The sequence below is a fragment of the Platalea leucorodia genome, assembly GCF_965183815.1.
Source record: "Platalea leucorodia genome assembly, chromosome: 4".
In the NCBI taxonomy this organism is placed as follows: Eukaryota; Metazoa; Chordata; class Aves; order Pelecaniformes; family Threskiornithidae; genus Platalea; species Platalea leucorodia.
In genome coordinates, this window is record NC_138826.1 from 19,699,038 (window position 1) to 19,717,959 (window position 18,922).

Genomic DNA, 18,922 nt, shown 5'->3' on the forward strand with positions numbered 1-18,922 from the left:
GTACACTAGAACAAGTGCCATTTTCTGCAATGACAAAATTCTTTTAGATGAAGGCTGGTGACAGTCAAATTGTTCACATGAACCAGATTCAAGTTACTGTGTTGAATTTTGCGAGTCTTGTGGAATTAGGCAAGTAGCCTCTTATATCACAAGTAAATAATTAATTTCTTAACATAAGTCATGCATTATCTGTCTCAGAAGAGACCATTAGATCTGCTGTTCGAAGCCATTTTTTTGCTGGGAGTTCTTCATGATTAGTAATAAGGTGGTTTACAAATTCAACATCATAAACCAGCAAAGCGCAGGAGCAGCAGCGAACTTTCTGAGCCCACTTTTTAAGATCTTCAGAAATCTTGATGTTGGGTGCAGCATAAGGACAAGAGGAGCATACAGAGTAGTCTCTTTATGTCTGCATCACTTTTAGTAGGTTATAGGGAGGAGTACGGGAATAAATCACCTTTTTGAAAGTAGTCAAGACAAAATCATACCACTTTGAGAAAGACATGGACAGAGAAATTAAAGGAAGAATACTTGGCTAGTAGCAAACTCTGCCAGTTCTACAGATGTACTAGGACATTAAAATCCGTAGAGGCTACTGGCAGCAGGACTGGAAGTCTGCAGGGGCACTGACACATACCTGTTGCGCATCTTCTATCACCAAAGAATGACATTAAATCCAAGGAAGCTGAAGTGTCTCCCAAACTGGCATTAAGTACAGCTTTTCTTAAGAACAGGTTCATTATTGTAATTATTTTCCGTATCTATAAATGCACTTATTGTAGTTAGAACTCCACCTATAAATAGTTTAGAAAGGATGGACAGAGTGTTTTTGAATATAAGAATGTTTTCTCTTCCTGTGTTAGTTTAATGGGATAGATGCCAATGCTTTTATGAATTATGAATGCAGCAGTCTTCTTTCCAAATGAAGATGTTGGAAGTCTGCCACTGGAACAAGGTGCTCATATTACATACTGCCAGCAAATTTCTGTTTCTTTAATGAAAACTAGATTACTAAATCACTTTTCTTTTGAAAAACATTACTCTTGCCTATAACGATGTTGCATAGCATATTCTCCTCTGGAATAAAAGAGGAAAAAAAAAATCAGGATAGAAAGCAATTTGAATCACAGTTCTAACAGGGAAATTCATATGCTGTGCCCTTGATGTAAATAGCTGTTTGTGCACCACCTACCTTCCTGCTTCAATAAAACATAATCCCGGTTTATGACTGATCAGGCATTTGTTACTAGTCCTATGCATGTGTTTTTTCCCCCACAATGATTCTCTTTTTAGCTACCTGAAACAAAGTAATTCTTTAAAATAATTTAATCAGCAAGATTTTTAATGGAAATCTTGCTTGAGGAAACATGGCTCCCTACTTAGAAGCATAATTTTGCACTTAAATAGGATTCAATTTCTGTTTCATAAAGAATGTAGTAGCATTATGTAAAGTTTGGGTTTTTTTTCCACTGAGTGACCCTAAGTCTCAAAACACTTTTAGAAGGGAAAATATTAGTCTATGACCTTTGACAAATCTGGAGGTCAAATGTTCAACATGAAAAAGGTTCACAGAACGCCAGCGAGGCTGCACTGCTTCTGCGGCACAGGTTACACAGCAGCCAGTGGTGCCACAACGGCTCTTTGCCTGTGTATCAGCAAACTGCAATGTCACTAACAAACCTCATGGAAAACTTGTTTCATTTAATCATACGTACATATTGCAATATACTATATATACCTTCACATTTGTGTTCACAAGCAATTGTCGTCTTCTTTGGCTAACATCTAGAAGGATTTTACAAGAGGATGCCAAATGCTATTTCTCTCAGGTCATTTTAGTTTAATCAGCAATCCTTTCTATCATTTCCAAATCTGAACCACGTCTCAGATCTCATGCGGTGGTATTGCAGGCTTCACAGTAGCATCTCAGGGTAAAAGTACGAGTTTTTTTGAATAACAGCTCTCCCTCCACTGTTTTTCTTCGCAATAACGCAGTATATAGTATGAAGACTGTTAGTTCACACCCAGGGCTCATTTATAAGGATATCCTCTAGCTTCCAATTTGCATGCACATTTATTTTACGTTACCTTAGAGTTAAAAAAACCCCAACAACATAATAAAGGGTGATCAGAAGGTAAGTGCACAGAACAATAAATACTACTGAAATCATATTAACTCAGAAAAACATCAAAGAGGGAGAGAACAAAAGGGAAAAAATAAATCTGACATGATAAAAAGCAGTGAAATTAGGTTTAAAAAAAACTGTGGCAGAAGCTCTATGGGATCGTTAAGCACTGAAATGTACTTTTTAAAAAAAGCCTCAAACACACAGTCACATTGTGTAACCCACCTGGTTATATTTTACAAATGGGGTGACAAATCCAGTCAACTTTAGTGTTACGCAGGCTTTGCACCCACGAAAATTAATGGTAACACTCTCTATGACATTAACAAGAACAAAATTAGGCGACGTAAGTACATTCTGATTTTTCTGTAAGGCAAAATACTGCTGCATTCCATTTTCTACTCTGCATTTCTGAGAGTTGATAGTATGCTTGCATAATTAAGACATAAAGCTAGTAAATGTTTTAATTCAAATATTATTACAAACTAGAGAGAAGTCAGATAAAACCAGAGATTTTTTATTGCACAAAATAAATTATATAGAAACAATGCAACAAAACAACTCGTATTGTAGGCTGCACAACAGATGTTACAACATGAATATATTTATTGCTTTGAGAAAGGAGCAATTCAGTGCTAGTAAGCAGATTAGTTATACTTCTTGCTCATCTAGATTTTTCATAAAATTAATCCAACTGGGCTAGAGGCATCTTAGAGCATACGGGTCAGACCAAATTGTCATTTGTTATCAGCTGTTATAAAGGTGCTGTGAACATTCTTGACATGAGCATGAAGCACTCAGTTTAACATCACCGGTACGGAGCCATACAGGTAGTTACATAACTAGAAATATCTTTACATATCAGATACATTTACACATAAGATTCTAAAAGGTCCATTTACAGGGTTTGCATGAGCTGTTGTTCTAAAATAAATGTTGCTTACACATGTCAACACAGCTTTGAACAGGCGCACTTCACTCGATATCAAGAGGCAGGACCATGGGGTTTTGCCAAAAAAACCCCCTAGCACCACCACTTCCCTTACCTAATTGTAAAATTGCTCACTAGTGCTAACTCAGTTAGAGGTGTCTCATTTTTTCCAGGGTCACACTCAACTTCTAAGGATTTTAGCACAGATTAAAATAAATGCCAAAACATTCCTTTGGTAGAACTGGGTGAAATTTACAGTGTTTTTTTAAATACTTCGAAACACAACCTATTTGGTTCTTTAAAAGATACAAGACTGCAATACTGGTATTGCACTCCGCTCAAATGGATTTAAGTTTTTAAACTGCTACTTTGTGGACCCTGAGATGTTGACCCCCAATGAATTAATACAGAAATTAGCTCTTAACAAAACTTATAAAAATGGAAACTATTCAAGTAATAAAACACGTCAAAACCTGATCACTTGCAGATCGCTGTGAAGCATGCTTATTAACGAGATAGTGGCATTACAAGTGTTCGTAGTCTGAGCAAAGTTCTCCCCCAATTTGACAATTATGCAATTATTTACTCAGCTGAGTTTATAACACTGAATTCTACTGCTAGTGTACACACTCAATGTTGCAAAACTTATTTACTTACGGGAAGGTTAATATAATAAGATTAAATTTAAACAATATTAGCCACCCATAAAAGGAAATTCAGTGAGCAAGTGGGAACTCTGGGTCATTTCAAGTCTTAGCTACACAGATAATTAAAGAAAGTAGCTGCGCTGAGGTTATGCTGAAGAGCTTAACTCAGCATCAGGCCCACGGAGTAGACCCCTGTAGAATCCCACTGAAATAAGTAAACAGATTTTGGATTGTACACTAATAACTACAAACAAATGTGGTTGCCACTCTTTACTGTACTTTAGTAAAATTCTTTGCTTTACTGTTTTGTTTTTTTTTCCTGAAACTGTGTTAATGCACTATGTTGAATTAAAATACAGCTAAGAGTGAGGTTTCAAATAGCTGCAAAATATTACAAGAAATGAGTTATTCTGAATTTAAAAAACACTATTTGTACACGTGCTCAGAAACTTTAGTGACGCGATCATGTTCCATGCATATTCCCAGCAGTAGTTTCCTTTGAAGGAAAGTAAGTATTGAACTTGACTAATCTGGCAGACTTTTTCATACGGGGAACTGTTTTTTTAAATACTGTATGTAAAATTCTGTCACCATTTTATAAAAATGTTTATAAGTATAATAAGATTCAACTGAATAACCAAATATACCCTGAAACCTCCACTGAAACACAAACATCAGAAAAAAAATATTACTTTTTTTTACAATTATTATGAAGTAGAAATGTTATAAGGCAGGATGAAGCGAATATCAAAGATGAAAAACAGCACCACCAGTCTATGTTTTGCAATTAGCTGTCTGATCGGACAGAAAATATATTATCATAGTTAGATACAATTGATTAAGGTAAGAAATGCATTTAGCCCAGCTGTACTAACCATACAGCTTCACACAGAATAAACATTCCATAAATCAACAGAAAATGCATCTGAGCACAAAAAATAAAAATATGTGATACTCTAAGCAGCATTTTGTTTTCTTTTTTTTTTTTTTCCAAAACATTAACATAGATAGATATTGGACTGATTAAATATCTACAAGTGCTTTTCCTTTACAAAAATACATATATTCTTAATAGTAGGATAGACTGTCATTAACAATGACCTGTGTTTTTTCACTTCAATTTGAATGATTTATAAGCTAAGTTTTACAACCACAAAAAGGTTTATTTGTAATATGATGTTATCACTTTTGACAAAAAGCTTAAAACATTTTATATTTTAAAACAAATCAGCAACATAACATCACAATATGTTCTATGAGCTCCTAAGTACTGTGAGGGCTGCTATATTAAAAACTGGTAACTACTGATCAAATGCAAGGAAGCATTAAAACATTATTACTGCTCACCATAGGCTCCTTTCTTATCATAACTTGGATCACAGCTTATATAAGGACACTTAGGCCCCCATCCCAAAAAAAATCCATTGAGAGTAACTCTATATCATCTATTCGGTAGCCTGGAACATCCAACAATTCAGGCTTTGCATTAATTTTAAAAAACGCAAAATATTTTCCTTTCCATAGTCAATAGTCTGCAATAAGGGAAAAAAACGATGCATTGCTTCATGTTTATTCTAAGAAGCTTGTATTTGAGAAAAAAAATACGATCAGTAAGTTTTTACAATGAAATATTTCAGTCAGCTAAATAATTAAATTGTCCTATTACTTTCCAGTTTAGTTAATCACTATCCTGGAAAAAGAAATCAAGCTATTTGGATTTCTTTATTCTTTCTATTTTATACTGCACAAGTAAAATAATCGACTTCTTGCTAATCAATGGTCTCACGTTGAGGACAGCAATGCCATTTGCTAAAAAAATATCTATAAAAATCTGTAAAACATACTTAACATCTTCTCATTATCCTCCAAGTCTGTCCTTTCCACCCTCCAAAATATCACTGAACTACAACTAGAAAACCCAAAAGTAGCTTGGTGAATATTTTGTGCTTTGGAAGGTTTACAGGATTGACAGCACACTGAAGTTTTTTTATTAGCTCACAAGCCAGGTATAGCAGACACATCAGTAACGCAAGCCTTTGTGCTTTTCTCTGTGAACATGAGCTATGACTCCAAGAGCTACTCTAGGTCTGTTAACTCAACCTTTATGCTACTCCTGTTGTTTTTTTCCTTTTCTATTTTGTTTTGGAAACTGCTAGGTATGCCCAACCCTTTAGCTTGGTGACACAGACAGCTACCACCAGCTAAGTTCTGCTTGACTGATTCCAGGTGTAACTCTTAACCACTGCACTCCAGGAAAGTGTCGATGCCTTACTCCAAGTCAGTTTCTGGGTGGCTTTACCTTTGGTATTAAATAGGTCCCTTAAAACTATTAGGCAATTAGATTATCCATAAAAATAGTTTATTTTAAAATACTTTTTTTATGAACAAACTAAATATCTGACAACAAAGAGTAATTTTAAATCAATTAGTATGTGATATTTTTCAGTAAAAAGGGAGCGTGTTCCATTTTACCGCATCAAAATTCATGAGACAACAGCAACAATGTCTACTATACTCAATATAATACAAAACAGAATTTTAGGAGTAGAACACCATCATAAAATATGTGCCTCGCACTTTGATAATAAGCATCTTTATTACAACTTCATTTGTAATACAAACCTCAGTACGTTAACTAGCAGCACAAACGTTTTACTCTTGCAGCAATTTTGTATATTGTATAGCAACCTACTCTCAACTCTTACTTTGCTTTCCACTCACTATCATGAGGAAAAAGGAAAATGCACAGTAACTACTTCTGTTCACCTCATCCTGTCAACTGTCACATTATTAAACCTTGTTAGAAGGAAGCATTTGCTAAAAATACACATAAAAGTTACTTCAAAGAAAAGTACGCCTCATGGTTCAGATAAACATGCAAAGTCAAACTAATGCCTCTCTTTGGTTAAAATTAATGTAATTACAAAAAATTCCACTTGTAGACATCTTTCATTCCAAAATGCCTCCTCCATCCTGAGCCTACAGAACTGGGTCTCTTTCTGCAAGTACAAAAGGTAGCCTGGATCTTTCCACCCATCTATAGAGCTCCTCCGTTTTACTGCCACGCTCTGCAACCGCATGGATCTAAATTGCTTACTACAGAATGAAACGACATCCTTACTCAACTGCAGTAGCAAGCTACCTGAATTCAGAAGATTTATGGCACATACCTTGGATGGAAGAATGTGTCAGGAATTCATTAATTAATCAAGTTCCTGTTCTGGAATCTGATGTTTTAATCTGATCTACAGACACTGTAGACAGTAGTTTAAAAAAAAAATAAAAATCAACAAGTAGATCTGCCTATGAAGAAAAATATATTACCATTTTAAGATCATGTTTTAGAGGACATTCCTACAGAAAGATGTTTCAGCTGCGGTCTGAAGGCCAGACTACCCATATGTGGTAAAACTAGTGGTAAATGAGCAGTTGGAAGCTTTTCACATTTCCTTAAGGGTGAATCTATCCCCTTGTCTCTTGGAATCCATCCTGGAACATGGCCCAATAGACTGCAATCCTTCCTCAAACAAGTGCCTTTAGCTGAACACTTTGTAGAAGTATTACCTTGTTCAAACTGGCTACAAAGGATTCAAAATGCAGAACTGTGAAAACTTTACTGAAATCCAGGAGAACTGCCTGACAAACCAAACCTATGAGCTGATTCCTCATGTGCAATTTTTCCTTTATAACTCTGCAATGTTGTTGGGCATGAAATGGGGTGGGGTATGGGAACGGGCAAAGGATGCGTAACCTAGAATTAACTGCAGGACATGGGGTGCCTGAATAGACATTTTAACTGAGATAAATAATAAAATAACATAGCATGAAGTAAAATGAGAGGGGAATATCCTGCATGATATGTGCATTTTCGATGGAATCAAACAGATGCCTTCAACCTGTCTAGGTTAAGTGAAGAAACCGGACCAAGCTCTTGATTTAAGCATCTCTATCTTCATGTATTTGCTGTGGATAGGCATGTAAGTCTTAACTGCCTTTAGTCTTTTCCAGGATAAAAATGAGTTTGATCAGTCCATGTAATTGACCAGTGTTTTATGTAGCCCCTCTATAAACAGGGCTCAACCTGTTTATTTTGAGACTTACGATGGGCTTTGAACAACTCTGTTCTCTAATATTTCTACCAGATGTAGTACCTGACTAAGCTAAAAAGGTAAAAAACCCCCCACAAATGGAACAATACAAGTCAGTGATTGGTTCAATTAAAGGACTAAACACTGGCCTATTTTGTTATTTTAGAAAACGGCAGAGAAGGAAAATTGTTTACTTCTCTCACAAAGTCATGTCTAACAATTATACACGGGAGAGATGAGATGGAACTCTAGACCATCACTTTGTCTGCAGTGGAGAACAAGAGCCTAGCTTATATCTAAAGGGACTGTGATCAATCTCTCTTCTCCTGCAGATATACTGAAACTATTTTTGATAACTGTGCAAGAGAGATGTCAAGTCAAATTGTTGGAGCCTAAGGAAAAAAAGACCAAGATCCAGAATTCAAGGGCTCCTCGTGCAGAACATGAAATAATTTCAATATAAAAGTAATTCTTTTCACGTAGTTTCTACTGAGATAGGTTTTTTGAATTTTAAATTATCTAACAGAACACATTTCTTTTTCTGCTTGTTTCCCATGAAAGAAAGCTTCTCAATACAGCATGTTTATGAAATATTCTTGCTGAAAATATTCAGACCATAGATAAAATACAGAAGCAAATATTACCTTGCCAAATGCAAATAATGGGCTTAAAAGGTATTCTGTATTAATAATCAGGCACTTTGCATTATATAACATTTTCCATAAAGTCAAAATAATACTTTTTATAAATTTTTTTTGCATAATAACTGCAAGCTAGCTGAGTATGCACAATATACTTACAGTGCTGCATACTCCTAGGACCCAAATCCCAGAAGCTTTCATATGAACAGTACCTACTATAGTGATGAGTCACTTATTGTAGTAATCTTATTTGGTATCTCATCCAAATAAAAATACGCTTACAGGACTAGGCCCTTAGCTACAAGCAGTGTAGTAATGCATGATGGAAGATACATTTCTTGATTAATCATCTAATTCCATATTGTTTGAGGTACTATAGGATCTCACGTGTAAAATCTAGCTTACAGTTTGTTACTAGACAAATGCAGCATACAGCTACGCTCAACAAAATGTTCCTTATGACTTTCATTAATGAGTTACCCCAGAGTTACAGCAGATACAAGTTTTTCACTTTTAGGGGGAAAAAAAAACCCAAACCACCAAATGTGCTAAATGAGAGACAGCAAGGTTAGGTAGTAGTGTGGAATTTATTTAGGTCTTATTCCTCTGCAGCTAGGTACTGCCAATATGGGAAAGCCATAGAAACACAGTGGCAGCAACACTTACTTTATATTCCTATTCTTTGCAAACATGCAGTGGTGACATTTTGTCATGGAAATGCTCAGAAAGTGTGACTGTATACAGCAATCTGCTCTAGGATGGCATATGGTGCAGTTTTAATGGAATGCTTAGGTACTCATTTCACTTTACCCCATCTTTGGCACACAGGAATCTGTACAGGCATTCTCATATTCCTGTGCTGTTCAGGTATTCTGAATTGGCACAAATGAATTAAATACGCATATCTGTAGACACATGGCACACAGGTACTATACGGGAGAGAAATTTCCTGTAAAGAAGGCAACGCCTGTGTTATACAAGCTGCCCAGTTAAGATATGTATTTCACTGGCACTTCACTGCTACAAAAACTATTAAACTATAACAGCACTCAGGCACCGTGCCATCAGATCAGAAATGCATAAAGTGTAGGTGGCTAAATCATACGCATTTAATGCCACGATTTTCAGCTAGGAACATTAAATCATATCTGTCAGTATTTTCCATGCTTAAAATGAAGATTTGCCTTCTGTAATCTAGCTTTAAGTTGCATCAAGAAAATACCATGAATTAAACCAATGTCCAATCCTGATCAAAAGAATTCATGGTTCTCTGAATTGTGAATACAGAAAGTCATTAGTCAAATCTTCTGTTAGTTGCCATTCAGAAGCCAATACAAAGTAGTCCTACTTCAGGGGTCCTGTTAGGTCGACGCAAACTTCTGTGCAAGATAACTGAAAATGGATTAAAAAGAATGTGTTCTTCTCTTTTTAAAACAAGTCTGTTCAAATTTGTCAAAACAGCAAGCGCAATTGTTGAGAAAAAAATTGTCCCCTGAACCAAGCAGAAATTATGCTTAAGAGTACGACCATTAGGTTTGTGATAAACTGAAACAGGCATTTTATGTCAAGTGAATCTACAGTGAAAATTCTGGTATAAAAACATGTGAACTATATAAAAACTGTAAGGTGTCATTTGTATGTGCATGTAAATATTTACAAATAATATCCTATTTCTACCATACAAAAAACCTGTATATACTAAAGAGAAGAATGATTTGCAATTAGAATGCATGCTCTGCTCTTCCAAGCTGCTCCATGAGGAGGACCTCTATATACACAATGAATCTGTTTTTCCCTAGAGACTCTGCAGAGAAGGAAAGCCCTCCCTACATGGAGTATCTTCTTGTTTCTGTCACGTAGTACATCATAGACTGGGTGGGCAAAAAGACGACCGCTTCCTGCAGCCAGCACGTACAATCCTCATCTACAGTGTGGGCAAACCAGTGCCTACACCAGTCAGCACACTATGCCTGCAGAAAGGAGCAGCAGCTTCCTAGACATTTTGCTTCCCCAGGTTCACTGGCACCTGCACAATATGTGCAACCTTGACCTGCAATGGCAGGTTTCCTAAACAGACTGCTACCGACAGCATCTTTATTTCTGCATGTCATATGGGCTTTGGAGTGCAATGGTAGACGTTAACCCGACTATATACGGATTCCTCAAGTCATCAATGTTAGAACTCCTACTAACATTAAAGGGGCCAGATTTAATCCACAGCATGCCTCCTTCTCCTACAGAAACATACTAATGTACATGAATGAAAATTTACAAAGGAGTAACAGCCTTGCATCTATCTTTTATACTTGATCCCAAGATAGAATTTTCACTTTGTCTTATCTAAGTATGATTAGTTCACTCTCTAGTAGCTTCTGAAAAGTTGATTTGGTTCCTTTTTGCTGTATGCAAAAGGCATAAGAAAGTAAACAGTTATCTACAATACTAGCAGTGAAATTACATAGTAGAAATTACATAAAGGTACTGAACTATAAGTATCTCCACAGAATTTGAAGTGAAAAACTCAAGTGACTTTTAAGCAGAGCAAAGACAACGGAAGACTACAGAAAACATATGCATTACTATGCTCCCTGCAACATTACCAGAAACCTCAATAAACATTCTATACTAGAACCATTACGCTTGCAATACCTAAGGCAACAATCACTTTTTAATCCAGCACTACCAGGTCTCAGGAAAAAGAAGACCTGAACAATTATTTTGGTCAGACTGCTTATCTTCAGTATTGCATTACCTCTATTTTTGTGGAAATATGAATGAAAATTTCTATAACGAATTCTAAACTCCAGATAGTCACAAGAGAGATATAATGTAATTAAAGCTATGTATTATTTTTGTTTTAGCATATTATATACCTCCAACCAATCTTAAACGGAAATGCTTACTATGAAAGGCAATAATTATGTAAAATTTTGCCTTGATTGGAATCTTACAGTGAAATTTATTTGTTCCGTAGACACTGACATTATTTTTAACTTCCTTTTTATGGAGGCTTTATTAGAAGAAATGTAATCTGACCAGAAGCCATTTTCCAAAAATAGCTAGTATCCCAAATTCCAATCTTTAGGGAAACCACAGAAAAGTGCAATCACAAAGGCTGCGATGCTTTTAAGCAATATTAGCAGAATCTGTTTAGAAGATTTAAAATTACTGGTTTGAATTACCATGTTCTACATCTCTTGTTAAAGGTAATTAATCTTCATTCGCTGCAAAAGGACCGTTGCACACTCATGAGTGAGCTATACCTGGACCCATGAGAAGCTTATCAAGAAAAAGGTAGTGGCCCAATCACCACTTTTCTAAATATATTTTCTATACAAAATATTTTCAAGGTATAATCCTTAGTTCTTTGTACAGTACTCTATGATTTAAACAACAATATTCAGTAAAATAGTAAGTGTGTGAAACTGCAACACCACATGGAATGAGCACTCTGCCATTTTGCTAGTGTAATCAATATTAGGACCAGAAAAAATTTCTAACACGCAAGCAAAAATATTCCATAGTTTTTGAATCTTGACTGTACACTTCATGATTTTGGCTATGATTTGCAGCACACTCGTAAGATACACAAATATCTTATGCACATTTCAGTAGCAGAATGGCACTTGGCTTGCTCTAATAGAAACAACAGAGATGCAACTGACAATTTTAAGAAAGACAATGTCCTTATTTGCATGCTGAAAATCTGGTTGTGTCCCCCTAATCCAGGCACATCCATTCATTGTGCAATCTGTCGATGGGTAAACAAATAGTGCAGGATTCATCTCAGTGGGATCTGGCCCTTTGGTCTAACCGAAGTCAATTCTAGGTCGATACTGAAGTACCATAGGGTAAGACTAAAAACAAAAGCAAAACAACAACAAAACCAGACAAGAAAACATGAAGACATAATTCATAAAAAATACAAAGAAAATGCAATTAAAGATTGCCTTAAGAATAGCCAGAGCTTATCCCTAAGACACATGTATATGGCAATCAGTTTTATTTATATGAAATAATTCCATACATTTCAACAGTTAAATCCATACCTGTACTTCAAATCTATATTTATTCTCTAAGTCAGCTAGTTGTAGTTATTTGTCATTAATATAAAATTCCTGCATCTGCTTTTATATACTTAATGATTTATATGTTTTATGACATATATACTTGAAGTGCTCTAACAACTCCTCTTATTTCTGTGTTGCTGTGTTTGAGGAAAAGCAATCTTGAAATTTTATACTTTCTAAAACAAAGTCCATTTACAGATGTACTTTGATTTTTATATAAACGGAGGTTCCATAGCTATACTAGTAGTCAGCACTAGTTAATGGGAGCCAGGCTACTCTGGTATTAAAAAGAAAAAAAGAAAAAATCAGGTCAAACTGCTGTCAGCTGATTTTCTGAGACATGAGGGCTAACTTCTCCCCCAAACCCAAACTCCTCAACTTCAGATCTAGTGATACATTTTTATTAGTTCTTACTGGAAAAAAAAAAAAAGGCAAATTAACTGCTTGGATCCCCAAACTGGACAAAACCATTGTGGAATAGGAGGCAAGAGTGGGTAGGTTTCCAGAAAGTGCCATGGAATGCCTGGGCACTTGTTGCTGGAAGCTCTGTTTTACTAAATGTCTTATTTTTTCAGTCTGTTAGCATTTCGTTTAAGTCTGATGTTTTCCTCTTAACTTCATTAGGATACTGGATGTTTTCTATAGTACAAAACCCAGGAAAATCTCACTGTCTCAGCAACTGTATGGGCTTAACTACCTCTCTGCCACAGGGCAGAGGAACATTGCTAATTTAAGTATTCTTTTTATTGCAAATTTGGAATTATGAAGAATTATTACAGAAGCTATCATTTAAACCAGAAATACTTTACTGCGTCCTTCAAATGCAATACAGATGAACTTCAGTGACAAAAAAAGAAAGATATCACTGCAGAGACCTATACAGGTTAATAAACTTTCCATGCCATGGTAGTAAAATGATCACCAGAACTAGATGTGATCATACTTGCTAGGGATTTACAAACTGGAGTGCAGAGAAATCAAAACATAAAACCAGAGGTATTCAACAGTAGCAGGAGCATTTAGGAGAGAAGACAGGGAGCACCACATGTAGTCTGCATGTGCAATAAACAAACATATATTTGTAGTATCATAAATTACTTGGTCTCTGATTTTTTTGCCTAGGATATGACTACCATATTATTTAAATGCTATTTCACATGTTTTTCACTTTGATTATATAAATTGTCTCTAAAAGTTCTCAGCTCTAATTGGAAGTGCATACAGGCAGAGACAGAGCAGTCACCTCACTGAAATTGCCCTGTAAACCAGTAAGGCTCAGTGTTTTTTGCAAACACAATTACAAACCAACTGTATAAATAAAATGCATTATGCTGGAACAATCCTAATTACTGAAGTAGGCATGACTGCAGTAGGTCACTCCCATCCATAGTGGGGAGTGACCCTCTATCATTAACTTTTATTTTTTGCTCAAGCAAAAATATTATTTCAAACTTCCAAAAGTAACTTTGAGGAATCAGTTCAAATCAAAATTCTCAATGAGGAAAATGAAATATTGTTTCATATAGGTATGAACCAGTTTGATCAATGAAATTTAGAAATCAACTTCAGTTTGCAGGTTCTGGAGGTTTTGGTTTGTTATATTCTAGATATAAGGCATTATTCCATTTCTAATTTTAAAAGATGTGAAAAGAACACAGTATTAGAAAAATCTAACATTTCTTTACTCCATTAAAAAGAACATACAAATTGCCATAAAGAGATGAAGCCAATGTAGTCTCTTTTGATTCAAGCTTTTCAGTTTTGATCCTTTGTCAGTGACTGCCCAATGCTACTAGTTAGAAGGATGAGATAGGAAGAGGTAGATAATCCTTCCAAACTGATGCAGGTATCAGCCTACAGAATGGTATCTTCCTAACGAAAAGGTAAGTGGCCTAATGTAAAGTGAAGGAAACCCCTAAACCTTTTGAATAGATTGTATTTACTCATTCAATAAAGCTTTCTCTGAATGAACAAAAATGCTCAGGCCTTGCTCATAGAGTTTTAGCACTTTTTAGTGAGGAATTATAAAAACTCCACAACTTGGATTACAATTGAAGTGCTGACAGGACCTTAATGACTGTAGTATGTACAGTCGTGAGTGCCTCTTACCTGATAAAAAGTGCCATCCTGTGAGCAGGCTTGCGAAGATGAGCAGTTCTGACACCGAAACTGCGAAGGAGATGATTTTCTGATCAGATAAGAGGCATCCACAGCTGGACATATACATTTACCATTTAATGTTTTTTTTTTAAATTTTCCAATTTAAAGGTTAAAATCAGTTTACTTATTTACAACAGGGAAGAATTCTCTAACGAATAAATGGATATTTTCCCTTTACTACTCTACCTCTTGTAAGGTCCACAGGTATGCCAGTGAAAGCTCATGGTAAGTAGTACCAAAGATGGAGATAATGGATTTAATTGATCTTCACCCAAAAGAAGAGACTGTTAATTAATTACCATCGCAACTTCTGCTTTATAGCAAGACCCAACACAGTTAGGGAAAACAAAATCATAGAAGCCCAGATGTTACTGGATTTATTACCAGCACAATGTAACTTTTACAGGTTTTAGTTTGTCATCTCTGACTTCAGGGAGTGATTTAAAACTACATAAAGGAAAAGATGAACACATACCTGACTATACTATGTGTATGTAAACACAACTTATAAATTTAATCAAGAGTTGCCAACTCTTATATTCACTTAATGTTAAAAACTATAGTTCTGAGATTTTTGAAAATTTTTAACCAGTACAAATAATGTCCTTTTTGTCAAGATGACAGTTACTTTGCTTCCAAACTAATGCAACTGCCAAAAGTCCATTTGTAGGCAGGGGCTGCAAAATTAAATGTCATGAAAGAATTCCAGTATCACTGAAGTTGTTGCCTCAACATTTCCTAAGAGTACAGCCAATGCTAACAAAAATATAAGAAGGCAAGCCAAAAAAACACCCACTGGTTTCAAGGCAGCATTGGAAAAAATACTACTTAAAGTTCCCTTATTGGTGCAATATCGGGGTTTCAGCAATCATCAAATTTCAGTGCAATATTACTTTCAAATTCAATGAATACTTGCCTATACGTTAACTCCCCTAATTCCTACCAAAATCTATCCTTTCTCCCCCACCCCCCTTCTGATTGAGGTAAAACTTTAAGAAACTTGTGAATTATTAACTCTACAGTGTGCTTAATCCTCTGTCTTCTCTGTCCATGCCCCAGTGCTTTTTATTCTGAGTACTGGGAAGCTTTAAAAAAACAAAGTACGGAAAGTTTGGAATTTTCTACAGATCAGTAGTTTAACATGGGTTAAGTGCTTAACCTTAGCTGCACGCCAATATAGCCTCCACTGGTAGTGATAGACAACAAATCTGCATATACTACAAAGCAATAAGGACTGAAGAACAATCAACAGCCAGACACAAACGAATGTATAAAAGAAAGAGAAGAAATGGGGATATGACTTTTAAACAAAAAAAAATTAAATATACAAGCCAATATAAGGGCTACTAAATCAAACTGAATATCAGACCTAAAAGAAATGTCTTTTAATAAGTTAAATATTGCAATTCTAAAATATACACATGCAGCAAGGAAAACCCATTTAGCTGCGTTATCTGGATGTTAGTGTTATATAGCGTATCTAAAAAAAAATGGGTGTAGTATTAACAGAAACAGTAATAACACAATTAGATTTCTCCAATAATTTTTCACTGTCGCTTTCAGTTTACTACTGAATAAAACAGACTCTTAACAAAGAACTGCTGGATGCAGGTTCCCCAACCATTGTAACTCAAAAGGTCACTACAAGCAAATTTACAGAAAAAGAACAAGTGCTTGGGTTTTCAGATACTTGACTTAAAACTCAGAGCAAAACTTGCATGTAAACTTTGTATACCTGCTATTTTTAAGTTTCAGAATCTGCACAATATATGTGCTGCGGGGTTTCACTCAGAGGGTTTAACATAAGAAATCCAAAAACCATGCAAAATGCGTTTTTAAATAAGGGCTTTTTGAAGGGTCACAGAATATATTTTGGACCGAGCTGTGAAAGCATGTATACTCTCTATAGTAAATATACCAAAACATCATTTATTAATAACGTAACAGCATTTACGTTTTCGCCTCTTAGTCTCCATCTCGTCATATAGATGAATTCCATAGTATGATCCTTCCCCATGATTTCTCCATTGCATAGTACATCCAGCTTAAAATACAACAGAACAAACAGTAAGACAAAGGGGTGAACATTTTAATGTCTAAATGAACTCCTAAGTGAATCTCAGAGTTAATCCCTCAACTCCTATCATTATACAATAATTCCATCAGACATGTATATCAAACCTGGATAAATACAACATAATGACAATAAATTATACTGCTATTTTTAATAGTAGTATTCCACTTAATTTTTTCACTTTTGTGTTTTCAATTAAGGTGTGGACAGAAGAAAGTCTACTAAACTAGGTAGGTAATCACTAGCAGACAAATGCTCCCTGTATTTATCAATACTACACGCCATCTGTTTGAAGAGAAAGCCTTGTGCTGTATTTTGAAGGCTTTCTTGCTAGGTCAATGCTCTTTCAACCCAAAGATAGAGAACAGAAGTATTGTAATTTTCATTTTTCAAAAATAAATTATAATGTAATTTAAAAAAATTACTTTAGAAATAACTATACAACGAAAATACACTTCTGAGTATACAAACATGATTCTTCATTAACTGAAGACAAAATAAAAAAAAAAACCCTAATGATCTTACTGCGAAAAATGGCTGGTTTAAACTGTGCATCTTTCTTCTACCCTCCACTGAAATGTTTGAAAATTCTTTCATTACTATAGCCATAATGCTTTTCTGTTTTTTAGAGGAAAAAAATGTCAAAATTTTGAAGTAAGCAGATACTACATAACACAGGCCATTAAGGTGCCAGAGACAGATTAAATTAACATAATTAACAACACCAAATTACATCAAAATGGCTGGTCAGCATGTCATGATACTGTGACAAACTCCTGCATATAGCTCTGCAATAACCTGTGCACATAACCTAACTCAGCCCTACCTCTGACCAAAGCTGGGATGCTGCCATTTGTGCTAAAGGCAGCCTGCGGTTCATGGAGTCATTGACTCCTGTAAGAGAACTGGCCGAAGAAATAGTCTGTGCTGAAGTCAAAATTCCTGTATCCTTGGGAAGAGGGAAAGCAGAGGCAGGAGTCTCACACTTCCCAACTCCATCCTGCATCACAACTTATACCATGTTAGCAAGTCCCCCCAGGGAACAGTCTTGGCCCAGATCAAATCACTCATGGAGCAAAGACCCTCTCTCCATCAAATTCCATCTAATTCCAGAGAAGGTGCAAAAAAAGTATCTGCATTTTCAAAGATTCAAATGGTATTGCTCCTCACTTCTTCATAATTACTGGATAGTTTCTTACATCTAAAGAAAATGAAACTGCAGAGTAATTTGGCACATGTCTAGTTGGTCTCTCCTTTCCCCAGTAGCTACTAGCCCCAAACAGTATTAAGTGACTTTTCTTTATTAGCCACATGGAAAGAGAGAACATTTATTTTTTACATAAAAATATCAAAACCTAATGTATCTATTCCTTCACAGGCAAGCAACTGAAGTTACTAGAACTGTATGAGTTCCTTGATTAGCAACTTCAGTCACTGTGATAAAATGATCACTTCTCATTTAAGGGCAGAAAATATAACTTGGAATATTGACCACTACTTAGTGATGGGGCTAAAAAATATTCCTCAAGTTCAAATATGATTAAATTTCATAAAAACCTAATACTTCACAGGGAAATAAAAATACAAGCATCGTTCTTTCAAATGTACCTCATAAGAACTTGGAAGTTTTAATTTTAAGCTGAGAAACTTTTTGATAGTTCCCACAGTCACTCGAGTAGAACAGCGGATAAATTTCTTCATTAAACCCTAAAGCAACAGCAACAAAACAGAAAAACCATGTTAGAAATTTTGGAGCATGTAAGCCATCTTTAGTGCAAGAACAGCTGTAATTGGCATTTTTTTTTCAACCAGTAAACAATTTTACTGCACTCTCTTGTAATTCATAATGGCACCACGGGTTCATTTTTGTTCACTTTTTTTGCAAAATTTACAAGATGACAAACAAGTTCATTTAACCCTTCTCTGGTTCTAAAGAAATCTCCAAAAGATACAGAAGGCAGGAAAGAAAAAAAAAAAAACAACCTACCATAAACACCAAAAACCCCAGAAGAACTTAAATAATCTAAGTGTCTGTGTTAGTTACGTTGAGGGTCAAACAGATGTTAAATTTCTTAGAATTTCTTCAGTCCTTGAGAGAAAAAGGAAGTAAAACCCTCAAATAATCTAGGTAAAATACAGAGAAGCTACAAACCTGAGATGTGACCTATTATCACAGATTCTGTGA

At 35.4% G+C, this 18,922-nt stretch overlaps 1 protein-coding gene across 6 annotated transcripts in view; it reads right to left on the reverse strand.

Moving 5' to 3' along the window:
* Window positions 1-2,693: 2,693 nt before the first annotated feature.
* The window catches only part of PCGF5 (polycomb group ring finger 5), a 74,852-nt gene continuing 58,623 nt past the window's right edge, over window positions 2,694-18,922 (reverse strand). For 5 of the 6 annotated variants that reach the window (XM_082310002.1, XM_082310004.1, XM_082310005.1 and 2 more), the window contains 4 exons: window positions 18,346-18,444; window positions 16,618-16,707; window positions 14,613-14,672; window positions 2,694-12,290 (listed from right to left, as the gene is read on the reverse strand). In XM_082310002.1, coding sequence (XP_082166128.1) covers window positions 12,243-12,290; window positions 14,613-14,672; window positions 16,618-16,707; window positions 18,346-18,444 — 297 coding nt within the window. In that variant the 3' untranslated portion in view covers window positions 2,694-12,242. The remainder of the gene's footprint in view (window positions 12,291-14,612; window positions 14,673-16,617; window positions 16,708-18,345; window positions 18,445-18,922) is intronic. The other variant, XM_082310007.1, reaches the window with a different exon arrangement.